General features: G+C 41.0%; 2 protein-coding genes across 2 annotated transcripts in view; both read left to right on the top strand.

Annotated features, from left to right (window-relative positions):
• The window catches only part of LOC129720850 (pickpocket protein 28-like), a 143220-nt gene that overhangs the window by 88624 nt on the left and 38478 nt on the right, over positions 1 to 16118 (top strand). The gene's annotated exons all lie outside the window — the stretch shown is intronic.
• Positions 12481 to 14275, top strand: LOC129720851 (enhancer of split mbeta protein-like). The gene has a single exon (XM_055672685.1). The coding sequence runs from the start codon at positions 13031 to 13033 to the stop codon at positions 13724 to 13726; it is 696 nt and encodes a 231-aa protein (XP_055528660.1). The 5' UTR covers positions 12481 to 13030; the 3' UTR covers positions 13727 to 14275.

Here is a 16118-nt window from a genome sequence, read left to right as displayed (position 1 = left end):
TTTTCTTCTAACTGTTTTTCGGAAAAAAAAACAATTTTTTTTTGAAACAAGCAAAGTTTCAGCCAAATAAAAAATGTTCGATTGAATTGGTTGTCCATATTCTATGAAATTGCTCTATTATTGTTATTGTTTTGTTGCCATGTTTAATCAGTAAATAAACCACAGAAACAACCTTTGTTTTTCAAGTTTTTTTTTGTAAAAAATATCCATATGGACAAAGAGGGAGGGAGGGGAGCTGGTTTTGTCAATATTCATGGCTGTCCACGAGGGGGGACGGGAGGTCTAAAATGACGATTTTTTTGTCCACGTGGAATGTAGACGGCCGCTTGTATCAATCGTGACAGTAACTTTTATCCATCACTGATAAAAGAACTCTCTGAAAATAATGCGACGGCTCCAAAGAGGTTCAAAATGGTGATTAGGGTCGATTTACGGCTTCTGGGCATCATCCCGGTTCCGGAAATATTCATATTAAGTGGTATTTGGTCATTTTTGGTTGTCTTCCTGGAACCTGGAGTCATCATCTTGCTCTTCAAAATGACATTTGGTGTTGATTTTCGGACTCTGGGCATCTTTCTGAATTCGAAAATATTCTCACTGGGTGATATTCGGCTATTTAGGCTGTTTTCCAGTTACTGGAAGTCACAATCTTGAACTGCAACATGGCGTTTGGGGTCTGTTTCCGTCCTTTGAACATCATTTTGGTTCCAAAAATACATTTGATCTTGTTTTCAGCTCTGACTGGTCGAAATGTGCGTTCAAATTAAGACTCTGCATTTTTTCTAATAGTAGAATAGTTAACAGCACAAAACAACAATTTTCCGCGATTTTGGTGGACGCGAGTTTTTCAATCGGTTGCTGAAAGAATAAAAGAAATCCATCGAAACCTGACTGAGTTATTGGCATTTGAAATTGGACAATTTTCGTGACCTTTTCGATGTTTTCTGTATTTTATTTTCACCCCCATCTCAGAAGGTGGCCGTAGGACGTAATTATACGTCAGAAAATGGTAGGCTTTAGTAGAGTTTCGTCATAACAATTAGGTTTTTTTACGTCATTACAATTAGGTTTTTTTTACGCGGGGTACTTACTTTACTTTTACGGCGACAGACCGATCATCGATCCAATACCGAATCCAGAATTCATCGCCTTGTCACTCGGTCTTGGGCTGCTATCCTCCAATCTCACCTATTTCGCGGGCATCCTCGTCGACAGCACACATCCAACGAGTGCGGGGCCTACACCAAAGACGAAGGCCACTATCGGGATTTCTGCTAAATATAGTCTTCGCTGGTCGTTCTTCCGGCATTGTAGCTACATGCCCAGCCCACTGCAACCTGCCGTGTTTTATCCGCTTAACATAAAACTTAACATCAATAAAACCCTCCAAGCTGGTCTGGAGGTGCGATGTTGGCCTAACAAGCCAGTCGTCGTAGGTTCGAGCCTCGACTCGGGAGATACTGTTAGTGTCAGTAGGATCATAGCGCTAGCCCCGCAATTGTCCTGTACACTTAACAGTTGTGAATAATAAACAGAAGGTCAAGTTCCGAATCGGAATGTAGCACCAAGGCTTTGCTTTAGACAATCGATATACTGAAAACTCGTGAAAAAAACATCAACCAGACATTACTTTTGAGACAAAGAAACATTTTTAGAGAGATTTGATTGCTTCACAAATCCATAAAATATCCAAAAGCTCGAAATGAAAACTTGAGGTAGATTTAAGAACGTAATAAAACTGGCGTTTAAGTCAAGGAAAAGGTTTTACTAAATGGATTTTTTTTAACGGTTACGGTGAACCTTTTCATTGATTTTGGGTAATATTTTTGGGTATGTCCCGGCGGAAAATAGAACAAATAAATTTCGGTTTTATGGTTCAGCTGGTAGAAACGTCAAGAGGTTAGATATAATATCAACCGCAACGGAATCTGATTTTGACCAAAATCGTCTATCCTCTTCCACTGTTCGTCTTCTCGTAACTTCGCTGTAAGTGCGCACTCGGAAGTTTGGGTACGTTCGCAATCGACGAAAAAGAAACCCTTCTCACAACTACGTTTATTCTTCGCAAGTGTAATTTATTGTAACATACCAAAAACCGGATCCAAATCCTCACCCATTACGCAACATTCAAACAACCCACCCGGAGGCATACTAGATGACGCTAAAAGTTACCTTTTTGTAAACTTCATCACCTTTTCTTTGTGCTGCGATGCGAGGCAAGGCGTCGGATGCGCGCTACCGCGCCTGCTACGATGAAGGCTCCTGGATCGAAAACAGGCAGGCAGCGCATGAATCATGAGAAACACGCGCTCGCTCGCATTTCGATTGCCGCCCCTGATGGGGTTGGAGAGGTGAGGGGTGTGGTTTGCAGTAGCGAACGTTGAGTTCATTGAGAAAAGTTGCTTTCCCATCGTTGGGTTTTTCTCAGATTCCGTCGGCTCCGTCGGAACACGCATGCTTTCGGTGCAAAAGAATCTCGTCTAGAATTGGGTGAACCGTGGGCACCTCCTGCAGAAATGGAACGGCAATCGGAACGGAGAAGAAGTCAACACGCACGTTTGCAGCGCCGCGCCAGAGTGGGTCTAGTAGGTAATTGAAGGGTTATTTCATACCGGAACACCGGGATCAGCGATAGAAGAAAACGTGCGAGACGAAGTGATGAAACTGGAAGAGTAGCAGAATTATTAATGAGAATCGTTTCATACATTTATCCGTGGTTTCTCACATCGCCTGGGAAAAAAGAGGGTACTTCGATCTGCTTACTGGCTTTTCTTTGCGGCGGTTTTCTCCTTGCGCACTCGTAGAGCCGATCAGGGAAAGAACATTCCTCCGGTCCGATCTGTTGCCATTGCCGGTGTGGGAAACAGGAAGAGAGTAGAATTGTTATGGCTCGCGATTAGCACGAGGGGCGCTGCCGCCGGGCTGCCGGTCTAGACCACAGTTGTGCTGCGTGTCTGGGAGACGGTCTCTCGTGTGTTTGCCACCCGTTCCGTTCCATCAAGCTGGGAGGGGTACGTGCCAGCAGAGCGTTTGTGACAGAAAAAGGGCGACTGATTGACGACCGTCGGGAGGGAAATTATCAGCTCCGGGGAACGAACAATGGTCACCCGGCACTGGAGCGGAACCGTACTTCGGTCCGGGGGTGCAAATTATCCCCTTCGCGAGGGGTGCAGCCCGTGACGGTTGCTGAACTGAAATGTTTTTGAAGCTAGAATTTCGTCAGTTCTAATAAGATTAAACTTTGCGCCCAAATTATTCCTGACAGTTTTCTAATTGTCAGAGCCAGGTATCTTCACGTGCGCTTGGCGCCACACATACACACCCTAGCTGGAAGTCAAATTGTCCGTTCGGTTGCTTTCTTCAGTTGAGCTACCCTCGATTAGTTTGACGTTTTGTTTCGTGCGTGCCGGAATTTGGCTAGGGTTAATTTTATTGTTCTCGGATGAAAGTAAAATCATGTGCCGTCTGAGGGTAGTTAGAGAACCGTTAGCCGGAATGTCATGGCACATAGTGGCACCCTCATCGTCGATCAGGAATTTGGATAAAAATTGCTGCGCAGACGATGCGAGAAATTAATGATTTCACTCGTAACGAGAAGTGCCTAGGGTGACAATGTATTCAAGCAACGAAGAAATGGAGATTAAGGCACTGCTGTGCCAAAATGCGCAAGACGCACGGGCTGCTATGATAAGTGTGCGTATGCAGTGAGGGTTACGTTGATAGGGGATTGCAAAGTTTGCGTCATTTTAGAACAGCTGCTTCTTCTACGTCGCAAATGAGACAAGTTGGATAAGGGTTCTAGCACAAGTTCGTCACTCTCCTTTTCCTGTACATTTTTGCCCAGAACTTGTGATTCATTGGTAGAAGTTTCACGAGGTGGGAAAGCATCTAAAAAAATCATATTGAGAAAATTGTTTTGAAATAAACTTCACACTTTCAAAAGTTGAGAATTTTTGGGGTCCTACTGAATACGATGTGCACATTATCAAAAATTTTTATTTTTTTTGCTGAAGACATCACATTAATCAAACAATCAAATAAATTTTTTTTGCAGAAATTGAAACTTTTTTTTCTCAACTCTACATGATCAAACAACTATTAATGATTAGCTAAATCAAGATTGAAAAAAAACGAATTGTTTGAGATAATCAATTTTTGGAATTCTTCAAAGATTTTTTTTTCAGAAAGACAAAATTATTACTTATAACTTTGCTGAAGACGCCACGACTGGAGTCGTGATTAGAAAAAACTAATACCTTAAAATTACACATTAAGTTTATAAATACATCTCTGCTAAGTGTCAGCCGGATCAAAAATGGTCTATCAAAATCGTTGTCCTATGTTGCTTGGAATTGGTCTTCGGTAAAGTTGTTTCCTATAAAATGCGGCACAACTTTGCCAAACAAAATGGATTCTATATACAAAAATGAGAAAACTAAAATTCGTTTCTTTTCTTTTGTAAAATGGAAAATAATAAGTGAAACAACTTTGCTGAAGACAGTGCAACTCTAAAGTCAATTTTTTTGGATCAAAATAATTTTGCTTATACGACGCGACGCGAGACGAGACACAACACTTATCGTTCTTACTACATTAAAGAGCTTGCGCCGACATTTATAACGCAGTCGGGTGCCACCACATGGAGGCTTACCTTTTAAAACCTAAGGAATGTATAAACCAAAACTACTTCACTTTTAGAGGAAAATGCTTTGAACAGACGTTTGAGCTAAGTATGGGCTGTAAACTTTCATCGCCGTTAACCAACATTTTCATGGGCGATTTCGAAGCTGCCACGGGAAAAGAAAAATATTTACCACGAGTATGGAAAAGATACGTGGATGAGGTTTTTGATCCGGTATAAGATCGCTATCTATCCCAAATGTTAGATCTGCTCAACTCCCGTCACAACTCAATCAAATTTATGGTAGAACGGGAAGTTGAGGGTTATTTTCCCTCCCTAGACCTGATGATCACCCGAAAGGAAGATGACACAGTGAAGTTTTGGATCTACAGAAAACCGACGTCTACTGACCGTTGTATAACGTCTGACTCCAACCACTCTAGGGGACGAAAGCAAGTAGCTTTACACTCCATAGCTCACCAGCTGTTCAATGTGCCGTGGAGTTTGCCAAAGAACAGCAACAAATTTAAAAAGCAGCGGAAATAATCGCCCAGCATTGTATATTTAGTAAACTTAGCTAGATATATTCTGAACTAAACAAACCATTTTTCACAACGCTTTCATATCCATCTCAAACTTGAATCACTGCTCAATTATTTATCTCACGACGTCCCCATATCCATCACACTGTTAATCATGGAAGAATCACATTATCATGAATGAATGTAACCACAGACCGTCGTAGTAGGTTACCTAGATATCCTCTGTAGTTGTTTACATGCAAAATTGGTAACCTAGGTAGCCACTGCAGTGCTGTCGATATATGTCAATTATGTAAGAATAATTTTACATTTTCAGTATGATTTTTTCGTATTAACAGAAACTGATTTGGCACCTTTTGAATTTCTTCAACGCAACGAGAAATTTAGGAATTGTAGAAATTCATCTTATATATTTCTGCTAATTCAAGCTTGTTTAGGAAATTTAAGGTGAACATTTTAAAAATTAAAGTATTCTTAGTGTAGTGAGTGATTTTGTTTAGTGATTAAAAATAAAGAGTGACTGCTGAACGAGTCTCGTTGTAGCCGTATAGAGCAATGCGCGGATTTTGTTTTCTGAAGAAGGTGATTGAATTAAATGAGTTTTCGAGTGCAGATGCCCGACTATAATATCAAATTTAGAGCTTTTAAGTGAGTTTTTGAGGATTCTACTAAATAAAAAAACCAAAGTGAACTGGGAAAAATCCATTCTATGAATTAGTAGATTGGTTTAGTTGGAAAATATGCGTTTTTTCCTGTTTTCAATTGTGTTTTCGTGTGTATGAGATGAATATATGGGCTGAGATGAATAATGGAACAGTTCCCCTATATCATTGCTACAAGTACTAATATTTATCAAAAGAAACCGAACTAAGAAGACAGAAATAAAACCAAATAACATCGCTAAAAAAATGACATTGTGCATCTCTTCGATGTTATGTTATTTTACCATATGTTTCTGTATGCGACAGTAGACTAGTATTCTACATTTATGAGCCCGCTGCGACGCATACCTAACGGTTCAAATGAAAGTGTTGATCGATCACAAGGCTGGTTTTTAATGCCATTTCCTAATTCTAGACCTTGTGATTTATTGCTTCTTATTTCGGCTAAAGATTTGGTGTCATTTTTTTTTAATATGCTTCGACTGATTCGTTGTTGAAAATAAATGCTAACCGGAGGCGGCCCGTTTAATTCGTTTGATGTCTTCGGTTAATTTAACTTTTATATCTTGAGATTTTCGACAATCACACTAGTCGACAAAAGCAAATACTACAAGGTATACAGCCCTAGGGGTTGTATGAAATGGTGACGTTGGACTATATGTATATATTATATGTTGTGATAAACTGTTCATAGGCAACACTACCGTTTATATTTGATGGTCGTTATTGTAAAACTAACGATGCATGAAAACATGAAAATTTTATCCTAGTAGTAGTTGTGAAAATTCTCATAACTCCTATTTTCAAGCATCTATAGCTCTGAAAAGAACCGATTCCATAATCTTCAGTATGAAATTCGTGCTACAGAACGCTGATGATCGCACCACCACCGGTAGTATTGAATATTTTGTTGGCCGTGCATAAAATTTGCTCTCCGCTGTGCCCTCCAGTTGCTTTGCCACCAAGATATCCTGCAGCGTACGAAGGTAACTGTTGCTGCCGTATGCAAAATAAAGGTAACATGCTCCGCACTGTCTGGAAGTTGACTCGTATGCAGCTCTCGTTTCTCAATGTCGCGTACCTCTAACAGCTATACTCCACTCGCTGTTGTGTGACAAACTAGACTGAAGCTGAATTTTCTACACGCAATCTTTTGTATCGAGTTCAGCGTAGATTTTAGATATCTGTGCTCGGGAAGCAAGCCAATTACGAGGGAAATATATGGGAAAGCTTGACCTTGGAACTTTTCACCTTTTTCCACCATTAAGCAGTAAAGCAACAATGTTGAACAATGTATCAAAAAATTGTTACACGTTTTATCTATCCACCGACATAGAAATGACTAAGATGCATTAAATCGTTCGCTCGCTATAATCGTTTGAAATCTGACGCAACATTCGCCAGTTTCATTTTCCATTTCACAAAGTGTAATCTAGTACAGAAAACAAAGACGTAGTCCTACGTCAAAACACCTTTTAAAAGAGTCTCGTCCACAGCTTTAATGTTGAGTAGACTTTCTAAAATGTACATTGAAACATTGTAAAGAGGAATACGTTGTAAAGAGGAATACATTGTAAAGAGGAATGATAGCTTTATAATTCGTAATAATCACAGATTTGGCTGTCTTCGTGCATTCAAATTTGTAAATAATGTACTTCATTCTTGAAACTATATGAGTGATGAAAGTAATTTGCTTGTATATACAGGTCGGACTCGATTATCCGACACATCAAAAAAAAAATTAGTTCCGGAAAATGGAGTTTTACGGATAATCGAATCACAGAAGAAATATTGAAATTTGCGATTACCGAACATAAAATAAATATATCCTTTTTTCATTCTACTTATATGATGCAGTGGCGTAACCAGAAATTATTTCTGAGCCGAAAAGGGGTAATAAATTAGACATTGATTATTTTCACTCAATTCGAACATGTCGGAAGTGACATAAACGGTAACAAATATGCTAGAAGAGATGGTAAAGGTAAAGTATCGGAATAAAAAGCTAGAAGAGATGTTGAAGGCAAAATTTCGGAATAAAGACCTAGATATCGATATAGAATCTAGTTTAGATCTGATGTCATCGCGAAAAAAAAAATGGCTGAATATCAACCTTCTAGAACTTAGCGGTTTCCTTAGCAACCGAGAACTTAATATGGAATATTTTAGAATTCGTTTCTTGAATGATCCGCGACTCGCTTCAAACCACATGAAAATCGTTTAAAGTTTATCGGGCATCTTGAACTTAATTTTTCATTAAGGTGGTCTGTTCATTTCTCAATTTCAGTTGCTTGTATCGTCACCAATCAGAAGTTTTCTCACATCTTGGTAGTTAACCAGGAAGATCAAAAGCAAAAATATTATATAAGATTGGACACAAGATACTTCCTTGAGGTACACCCGCTCTAATTTAGGTAATTACCCTGCAGAGTGCGGTCAGTAGGGTATCCCAAAGAAATCGAAGTTTGAAAATCTTAAAGTGCTCAACCCTAAATTGAAAGACAATGTTATTTACAGTGTTTTTGCAGAACATTTCGACTTTATAAAAAAATGTTTTTAGGTTTTATTTTGTAAAATTTAGTTTATTCTTAGCTTTGTTTATATATAATGTATTAGATAATATAAAATAATTAGCTATTCAGATCCAAAATGAAATCGCCTACATCGATCACGGCATTACCATTTGAATTAATGAAATTGATGTAATTAATTAACGTTTTCAGTATTTCGTTCCTTCTAGTTACTGCTATGTTTCCCAATGCTGGTCGCAGTAGATCGTCGCCTCCTAACAAAGTCGTCATTCTACGTTGTATGAACACCCACGCTGCTGCTACTCGAGTATACTCGGCGAATTCGTGTTGAATTGTTTCGATGCTTAACATACAGTGCTGGCAGTTAGCATCGTTTGCCCGCCCGATCACATGCATGAGACGGCGATGTTCCGTCTTCTCATTAACCAGCTGATAGAGGTTTCCAAAACGTGATTCATGAAAAAATGACTTTTTTAAGCTACAAAACCACCATCGCATTCAGTTATTTGACTCACAGAGTCCATTAAACAGTGCAAAATAGTGAACAGAACAGAAACAGAAATTTTTGCTGGAAAGCGGGATTCATGACGAAAATTTACATAAAAAAAGATCGTTAAAATCTTGTCGGGGAGCTGAGATGCAATAGCAGTATCGATTTTTTTTTTCGGACAGACTAGTGGTTAGTCAACGAAAACGAAAACAAAATTTAAAATCTCCGCTATCAAACAACCTTCATGAAAAACACTGTCGAATGCCACTGCCATGTCTAGAAGAGCAGCTCCCGTGGAATGGCCTTCAGATTTATTAATTCGAATCAATCAATCAGATACTCTTAGTACTGGGGTCGCTTTTTACGCGGTTGGTTGTACCACATTGAAAAGATTAGATTAGATATACTTACACTAAACTTATTTGATACCGCGTACAAGAAATCGTCCGAATCGAGTAAAAATAATCCGCGTCATTGTAAAAATATCCCGTTGACCCTACTCTGGAACGTCGAAAAATAATAAATTTTCGTAATTTTTTTTCGGATGTTTAGAATAAAGTGATGTGTTCGGGTGTTTTGGCCATTGATTGAGGTATTATTGGAGTCATACTTTCCATGTCCTAGATACAAATATAGTGAGTATTACGCTGTTGGTAGCGTTTCTCTAAAAACCATGTTTTTCAACTGGTGATACGTTTTTCTCAGCATCTACGGAACCGATTTGGCTGGAAATTTTTCACAGCTTGCAAAAATGGATTATCTAACTTGTTACATAACCGTTTTTAACAATTCCGAAAATTGCCAAAATAGCGGCCATTTCTGTAAAAAAATATTTTTTGTTTTGATAAATCACTTTTTAAGAATTCATAAAATATTGGAAAATTCAGATATCGAAAAACGACCATTTTACAAGTGAGATGCTTCGAAGAAGCTATGGAAACCAAACATTCACAAATATAAATTTTCATATATTTTAATTTTGTCACTTTTTCGTAAACCGTACGAAAATACGCGGGAAGAAGTGTTGTCCAAATAAGCATGGCAGTGAGTTATATTTCCCTGTAGTAGAAAGTTTTAAACGGCTTTGTTTTTATTTGCGAACCTCACGTCGTTTTTTGAGAGGTTTCATCCTATAGAAAGTAAACTTAATTGTGTATATTCTGTTTCTATAAATTAAACGTGAAATCCTTCATTGGATATATAAAGTATAAGTAAAGTGAAGTGGTGATGTCTCAGGAGTAAGCTGGTCCGATTGTGATAACAAACAGGCCTTCGCGTTTCACCAATAGTTCCAACTTTAAAGAAAATATTTCGCTCAAAAAAGTTCCTACATTGGATTTAAACGTTACAGAAGCATATTACTGCCAAATATAAGTACAGGTCGGACTCGATTATCTGGAGACTCCGGATAATCATCCGGAATTTTAGACTCTATTATCTGGAATTTTATTTTTTGGTGTTCGTTTCTAATTTTTATTCCGAAATTTTGCCTTTACTATCCCTACTGGCATATTTGTTACCATTTATGACACTTCCGACATGTTTGGGACATGTTCTAATTAAGTAAAAATGATCAACGATTATTTTGCTTCTCAAGATTCTACCCGTTTTCGCTTCAGAAATAATTTTTGGTTAGGCCACTGCATCATGCAAGTAAAATAAAAAAAGAAAATATTTAGTTTATGTCCGTTAATCCCAAATGATTCGATTATCCGGAAAACTCGATTATCTATAATGAAAATATTTTTGATGTTCCGGATAATCGAGTCCGACCTGTACTGCAATCTTTGAACATATGATTCTAAAGTCACTGCTTGAATACAAGACTTGATAACAATTGTAAAAATTGTGCTCGAAAATAGTTCATTTTCTAAAACTTTTATAATAAAAGTAATACTTAGGCAATCTGAATGAAACCTTTTGAACATCATCAAAAGAAGTTGTTTGATGATACTGCTACATATTTGATGCAGTTTTTTTTGTCAGTGGTCGAGAAATCTCGCATATAAAAAAGAAATGTTCCGACCATGATGCAGCACCCTACTAAATAAATTTAAAAAATTACTGCACTTCAATGATACTTCAGAGTGAACTATGTTAGTTCACGACCGTTGTTAATGGTAAACCAGTAACCAAACCACGATAAACAACAAATTGAATCACCTGTTGGATCTCCGCGCTTACTGCGATAGTTACTTGCTACTAATAGAAACATAATCGAACGCGATGATATTTTTTCTTCTCCATATTCAACATGCTTGGATAAATCGCGCAGCCCTGCCATTGTCAAACAGTAAATCTACACATCCGTCCTGGGAAATGGGGGCTGTCGACCCGAACGTCACTCGTTCGAAGTGCTCTCCACCGCAGGAGCTCGTCCCAATCGAAGTAGGCCTACTTCGTCGTCTAATTTATAAATATATCAACGGCGGTATTGTGATAACGAGCGCGCGCTCTCGGGTCGCGCTATTTTTTTCCCATCACATTCCGGCACACCCGTGCAGCATTGCTATCGCTTGCGCTTGACTTGGCTCTTGGGTTGGCCATAAACGCGTGCGCCGATAATGCGAACCAAGCAGCACCGTCTTCGTCGCCGCCGCCGCCGCGAATATCCGGTCGCACCGCGATAACAAGTAGTCGCACTAGTAGCGGCCGTACACGTAGTAAGCTAGTAGTAGCTGAGCCCAAGAGTGTGCTTAGCTCGTGCCAAATTGACTCTTGCTCAATCCGCCATCCACGGCGGCTGGCGGCGAGATTATCTGGTTTTCTTGTGTGCCGGGCGCGGAAAACCAGTTTCGGGTCTTTGCATTCGATTAGGCTCCCCTTTGGTTTGCCATTTGAATATCATCAGACGGCAGCAGCAGCAGCCTCCAAAGCCGAAAGGGATTTCCGTTGCATACCTGATAGAGACACACGGTGGCGCGAAGAGTATCGCAATGCGCGCGCGCCCCACCAGCTCAGACTCACGGTCCTCTAATGCCATCGCAGATCAGCATGCCGCTGTGGCAGATCGAGCGACCGACCGCCCGGCAGAGGCCAAAACTCGTGGCAAAAGTGTGAGCGTCGCTTGCCGCCGTTGATCGTCAAATCAACTCAACATATCGTACACAGCACAGACGAGCCGGGAGGAAGCAGGCGAGACGGAAGCGAGTGAATAAAAATCAACAACTCAGCCCAAATAGATCTCCGGACCCGGCAGCAACCACCGAACCACATCACACCAACCTAACAGCCGGAGGAGCCGAGCGTGAGAAAGTTTCGGAAAAAATAACGTGTGCTAAGCGCGCGGGCATTTGTTTTCCGAACGAGATTACAATGCTCTACCCGTCGTCACCGCCGTCCGTCTCGCCCTCGTACTCGGCTGGTCATGTTGTTCCTGCCGCTCCTTTGCTAATGGTGCCCTATCGATCTAGGCTTCAATGTGTTAAAAACTAGTCATATTAAACCAGAAGGGAAGAGGAGGCGAAAGAAAAAAAAAAGTTAAACTGATATTTTCATATAATGAAGAAGTTAAACAAAAAATATCGTTATACTCTGGGCTGCTGGCTGCCGTTCGAGTGCTTGCCCAAAGAGGAAAGGGGAAGAAACGATGGACGGGACGGAAAGCATAGTAGGCAGCGCAGTGAGTCAGCCACCAAAACGGGCCGGGCCGCGGAAAGAAGGGAGGAAGCCGTGTAGAACGCGCTAAGGCAGGAACGGAGAACACGAACGAAGAGAGCATGAGAGAGAAAACATAAAAGCGACAGATGGTTACGATCGCAGTATACATTTGCAGGTGGTAAACTCGTGTGGGAAATACAGTTGAGTTTAGGTTCCCACGAGTCGCTCGGCCCTGCTCCGAGTATAAAAGCGGGACTCGGTACAATTTTGTTTCATTTCACATCTCGTTCTCGTACCGTTCACAACGTACGTACAGCTCGTTTCGAAGTTTTACAAAGACGCACTCGTCTTTCGGAATTTCATCGCTATCAGTTCAGTTTAGTGTGTGTTCGCTGGAGGAGTAACCAGTCGAAGATAAACAAAAACAGTTTTTTTTCTGTTTCTGAGCGAGTGAGCATTCCTCAAGAAAAAAAGTGAAGTGAAGTTAAGCAAAGTTCACAACAGAGCAATACAGTCGAAAAGAGACACAGAAAAGTCGTGTGAAGTGATCAACGTAAAAACGCAAAGTCAAACGGAAAACCACAATGGTGTACGCAAACATGGTAGCAGAGCCGTCGATGGGCGGTAAAATCGCTCAACCCAGTTCACTGGAACCGCTATCCCGGACATATCAGTACCGTAAAGTGATGAAGCCGATGCTGGAACGGAAGCGTCGTGCTCGGATCAACCGTTGCTTGGACGAGCTGAAAGAGCTGATGGTTTGCGCTCTGCAGTCCGAGGGAGAAAACGTTTCGAAGCTGGAGAAGGCCGACATCCTGGAGCTTACCGTTCGTCACTTCCACAAGCTACGCCGCCAGCAGCGCCTGACCGTCAATCCAGCCATCGATGCCGACCGGTTCCGGGCCGGCTTTACCCATGCCGCCAATGAAGTATCCCGCTGTCTAGCTTCCACGCCCGGAGTCGACATCAAGCTTGGCACAAAGCTCATGACCCACCTCGGTCACCGGCTGAACGATATGGACAAAGTGTCGCCCCTGTCCGTACATGTCGAGCAGAACCTGCAGAGCCCTCCGATCTCGCCGTTCTCAACCACCTCCTCCACCTCCGCAGTTGATATGCAATCCTACCAGATGCCACTGACCCCACAGTCGTTCCGTTCCGGCAGTGGCAACTCGAACAGTCCCTCGCCCAACCCTAGCGAGTGCTCGAATGGTTCCGCCGCTGATCAGTCCACTTCCGGCCTGCTCAAAATTCAGGAATCCGTGTGGCGGCCGTGGTAGATCTCCAAATTCATCCATCCAGCCACCGTTGAGTGGAACCGGTACCAGTGACAGCAAGACTTATCACTCAAACGCAACCAAATTCCTCAATCCAGAGATCTCAAGTGCCGCATGCCACTGAAGGTGAGCAGGCAAAACAGAAGCGAATGCAGTTGACAGTTAATAATTTCATTCAAAACAATCGTATGGGTATAGCTTTAATAGGAGTTAGGACACTTTTTCACTCTAATCGTTAAGGAGTTTGTGATATTACCGTTCTTTAGGGACTCTAGGTCTTAAGGTTATCTTTTGTTAGTGTTTTTTCCGCTGAGAAAGAATCTGTTTTATTTCTGCATTTTAGTTCAGAAGAAATTTTTTTGCCAACCAGCAGCTAGACGTTTGTCGAGCAAGACTTATTAGATTGTTTAAAAAAAATTGCGCAGTTCGCTGCAATTGCTGTGATTCACGAGAGCAAAACGAAACAGAATCAAAAAACCGTTCTTTTTTCGCTACAAAAAATCGAACAATGTAATAAATAAACAAGAAAAACAAATATTTGAAAAAATTAAACCTTTCTCTTATAATTCAGAAAAAAAAAACATCCGAAACAACTTAACAAATCCCTGAACCGTTTTCCGCTTCCCTTTGGGCGACCTTGAATGTTGCGAGTTTCTTTTCCCGCTGCTGTTTCTCCGTTTGTTTCGACGATCTTCACTGTTGGTCTTGAAAACGAACGAACGAAACAACGATAACAAACGCTGAACAAGACGAAGAAAATGTTGTTTTTCCGCCCGCCCGATCTTCTGCGTCGCGATGGACGACCGTCCGCCAATCCCACCCACCGCCCAGAGCCGAGAGTCATGGGGGTAGCGAAGTTGCAAAAAAAGTTGCAAACAGATTCGGTAGATGCAGCGAGAAAAAAACAGCAGCTGTTATTAATTCCAATTAGAACGTAGCAAGAAGCATAGCTTCCAAACCGCTCGGCCGAAGCAGGCGAGCACATGCTTCTACCCGGCCCACCACTCCCCGTTTCCACCCAACCACCGGTTCCTTCTGCTTAGAGTAAAGCAGAGCAGTAGGCTGTGATGGCAAGCTGTTCGCATTTTTCGAACCATGAGAAAAATATTTTTTCCCACGATCGAACCGAGCAGCAGCGGCAGCAGCATGCTGCTGCTTGTGGAACCCGTAAGTCCTGCTTTTATGCTTTCCCTCTTGTTTCCTTTCTTCTTCGTTCTGCCGTGGTGGAGAAATAATGTGATTGAGGATGAGGACGAGAGTGAAAAAGAGTGTGAAAGAGAAAGGTAATGAGGAGGGGGGATGGGGGCAGGGCGGTGCATTGCGAACCAGCCTACTGTGACGTGTGTGTAATTGAAGACATCACATCATAGCAATACCTGCGTGTTACCTTAAATATATAGCAGAGCGGGCCACGACATAGTCGCGCACTCGCGCATGATACAATGGGAAGAAGTTTTTACCTCGTGTCCCTTGTTTCCGCACAGTTTTGTACGGTTGAGGGCAAAAATAAAATCGTGCGAGGATTGATTTATGCTGCGCACAAATCCCGCTTGAAGCGGGAAAGAATGCGGGCCCTTTCTGCTGGGCTGTCGTTTAGTTTTGGTTTGTTTCGCGGTGCGTGCGTTGATTTGATTCTTGGACCCTTTCTGCGTTTGGGCCGGTTGTTTACGTGAGAAAGACGTTTCGCCTGTCGATACGACACCGGATGAAGTAAAGAAAAAAAAATAGGCGCACAACTTTTTTTTTGTTTCTAATTGTGAATATCCTAATGAATTTTACAAAATTTCCACCTAACACTTTTTTCTGAACTTGTATATATTTAAAGTGCCTTACTGTTTGTTTACTGTTCTAAGTTTAATTAAGAGCTGCCGAAAAAAAAGTAAAAGTTTCTCGACTGTTACATTGTTGTGTTTCTGTTTTGTATTTATCTATCTTCACACTTTCCACCAAGATGAATTCTCTGACCATTCATTCAGTAATAACTTCCCCCAGTATTGTATTCAGAAGTTCGTTCAACAGATTGTCAAAAGGGTAAGCCCATTTCTGCTGTTGTCCTCCAAAAATATCAATTTAGTTGAACATTTTTAAAATTCTGGAACTATTGATGCGTCTTGCAAACAGTTCAAATTGGCCCACGTCACCTTAGAACCCGTCATATCGTTTCTGCGCTGCACAGTGGGACGAAATCAAAACTAGTAGAACATTGGTGTTTATGACCAAACGCATAGTTTTAGCGTTTCGATGTCTTCTAAAAAGTTTCACAGTTTTATAAGTACTTCATTTGGGTAATAAATTTTTTTGTTTAAGGGGGGTGTACACTCTTATAAAAATTTTGCCATTGTTTAAGTGTTCTTTAAACTTCAAACCAGGGCTCCTGAATCCTGCATTAAATCTT

The sequence above is a fragment of the Wyeomyia smithii genome, chromosome 2 (assembly GCF_029784165.1).
Source record: "Wyeomyia smithii strain HCP4-BCI-WySm-NY-G18 chromosome 2, ASM2978416v1, whole genome shotgun sequence".
Taxonomy (NCBI): domain Eukaryota; kingdom Metazoa; phylum Arthropoda; class Insecta; order Diptera; family Culicidae; genus Wyeomyia; species Wyeomyia smithii.
Note: the sequence above shows the minus strand (reverse complement) of the source record. Positions and strands in the feature narration are given on the sequence as shown.

What these genes read in the sequence shown, in the direction of transcription:
- LOC129720851 (XM_055672685.1), top strand. Translation starts at nt 13,031, where the DNA reads ATGGTGTACGCAAACATGGTAGCAGAGCCGTCGATGGGCGGTAAAATC.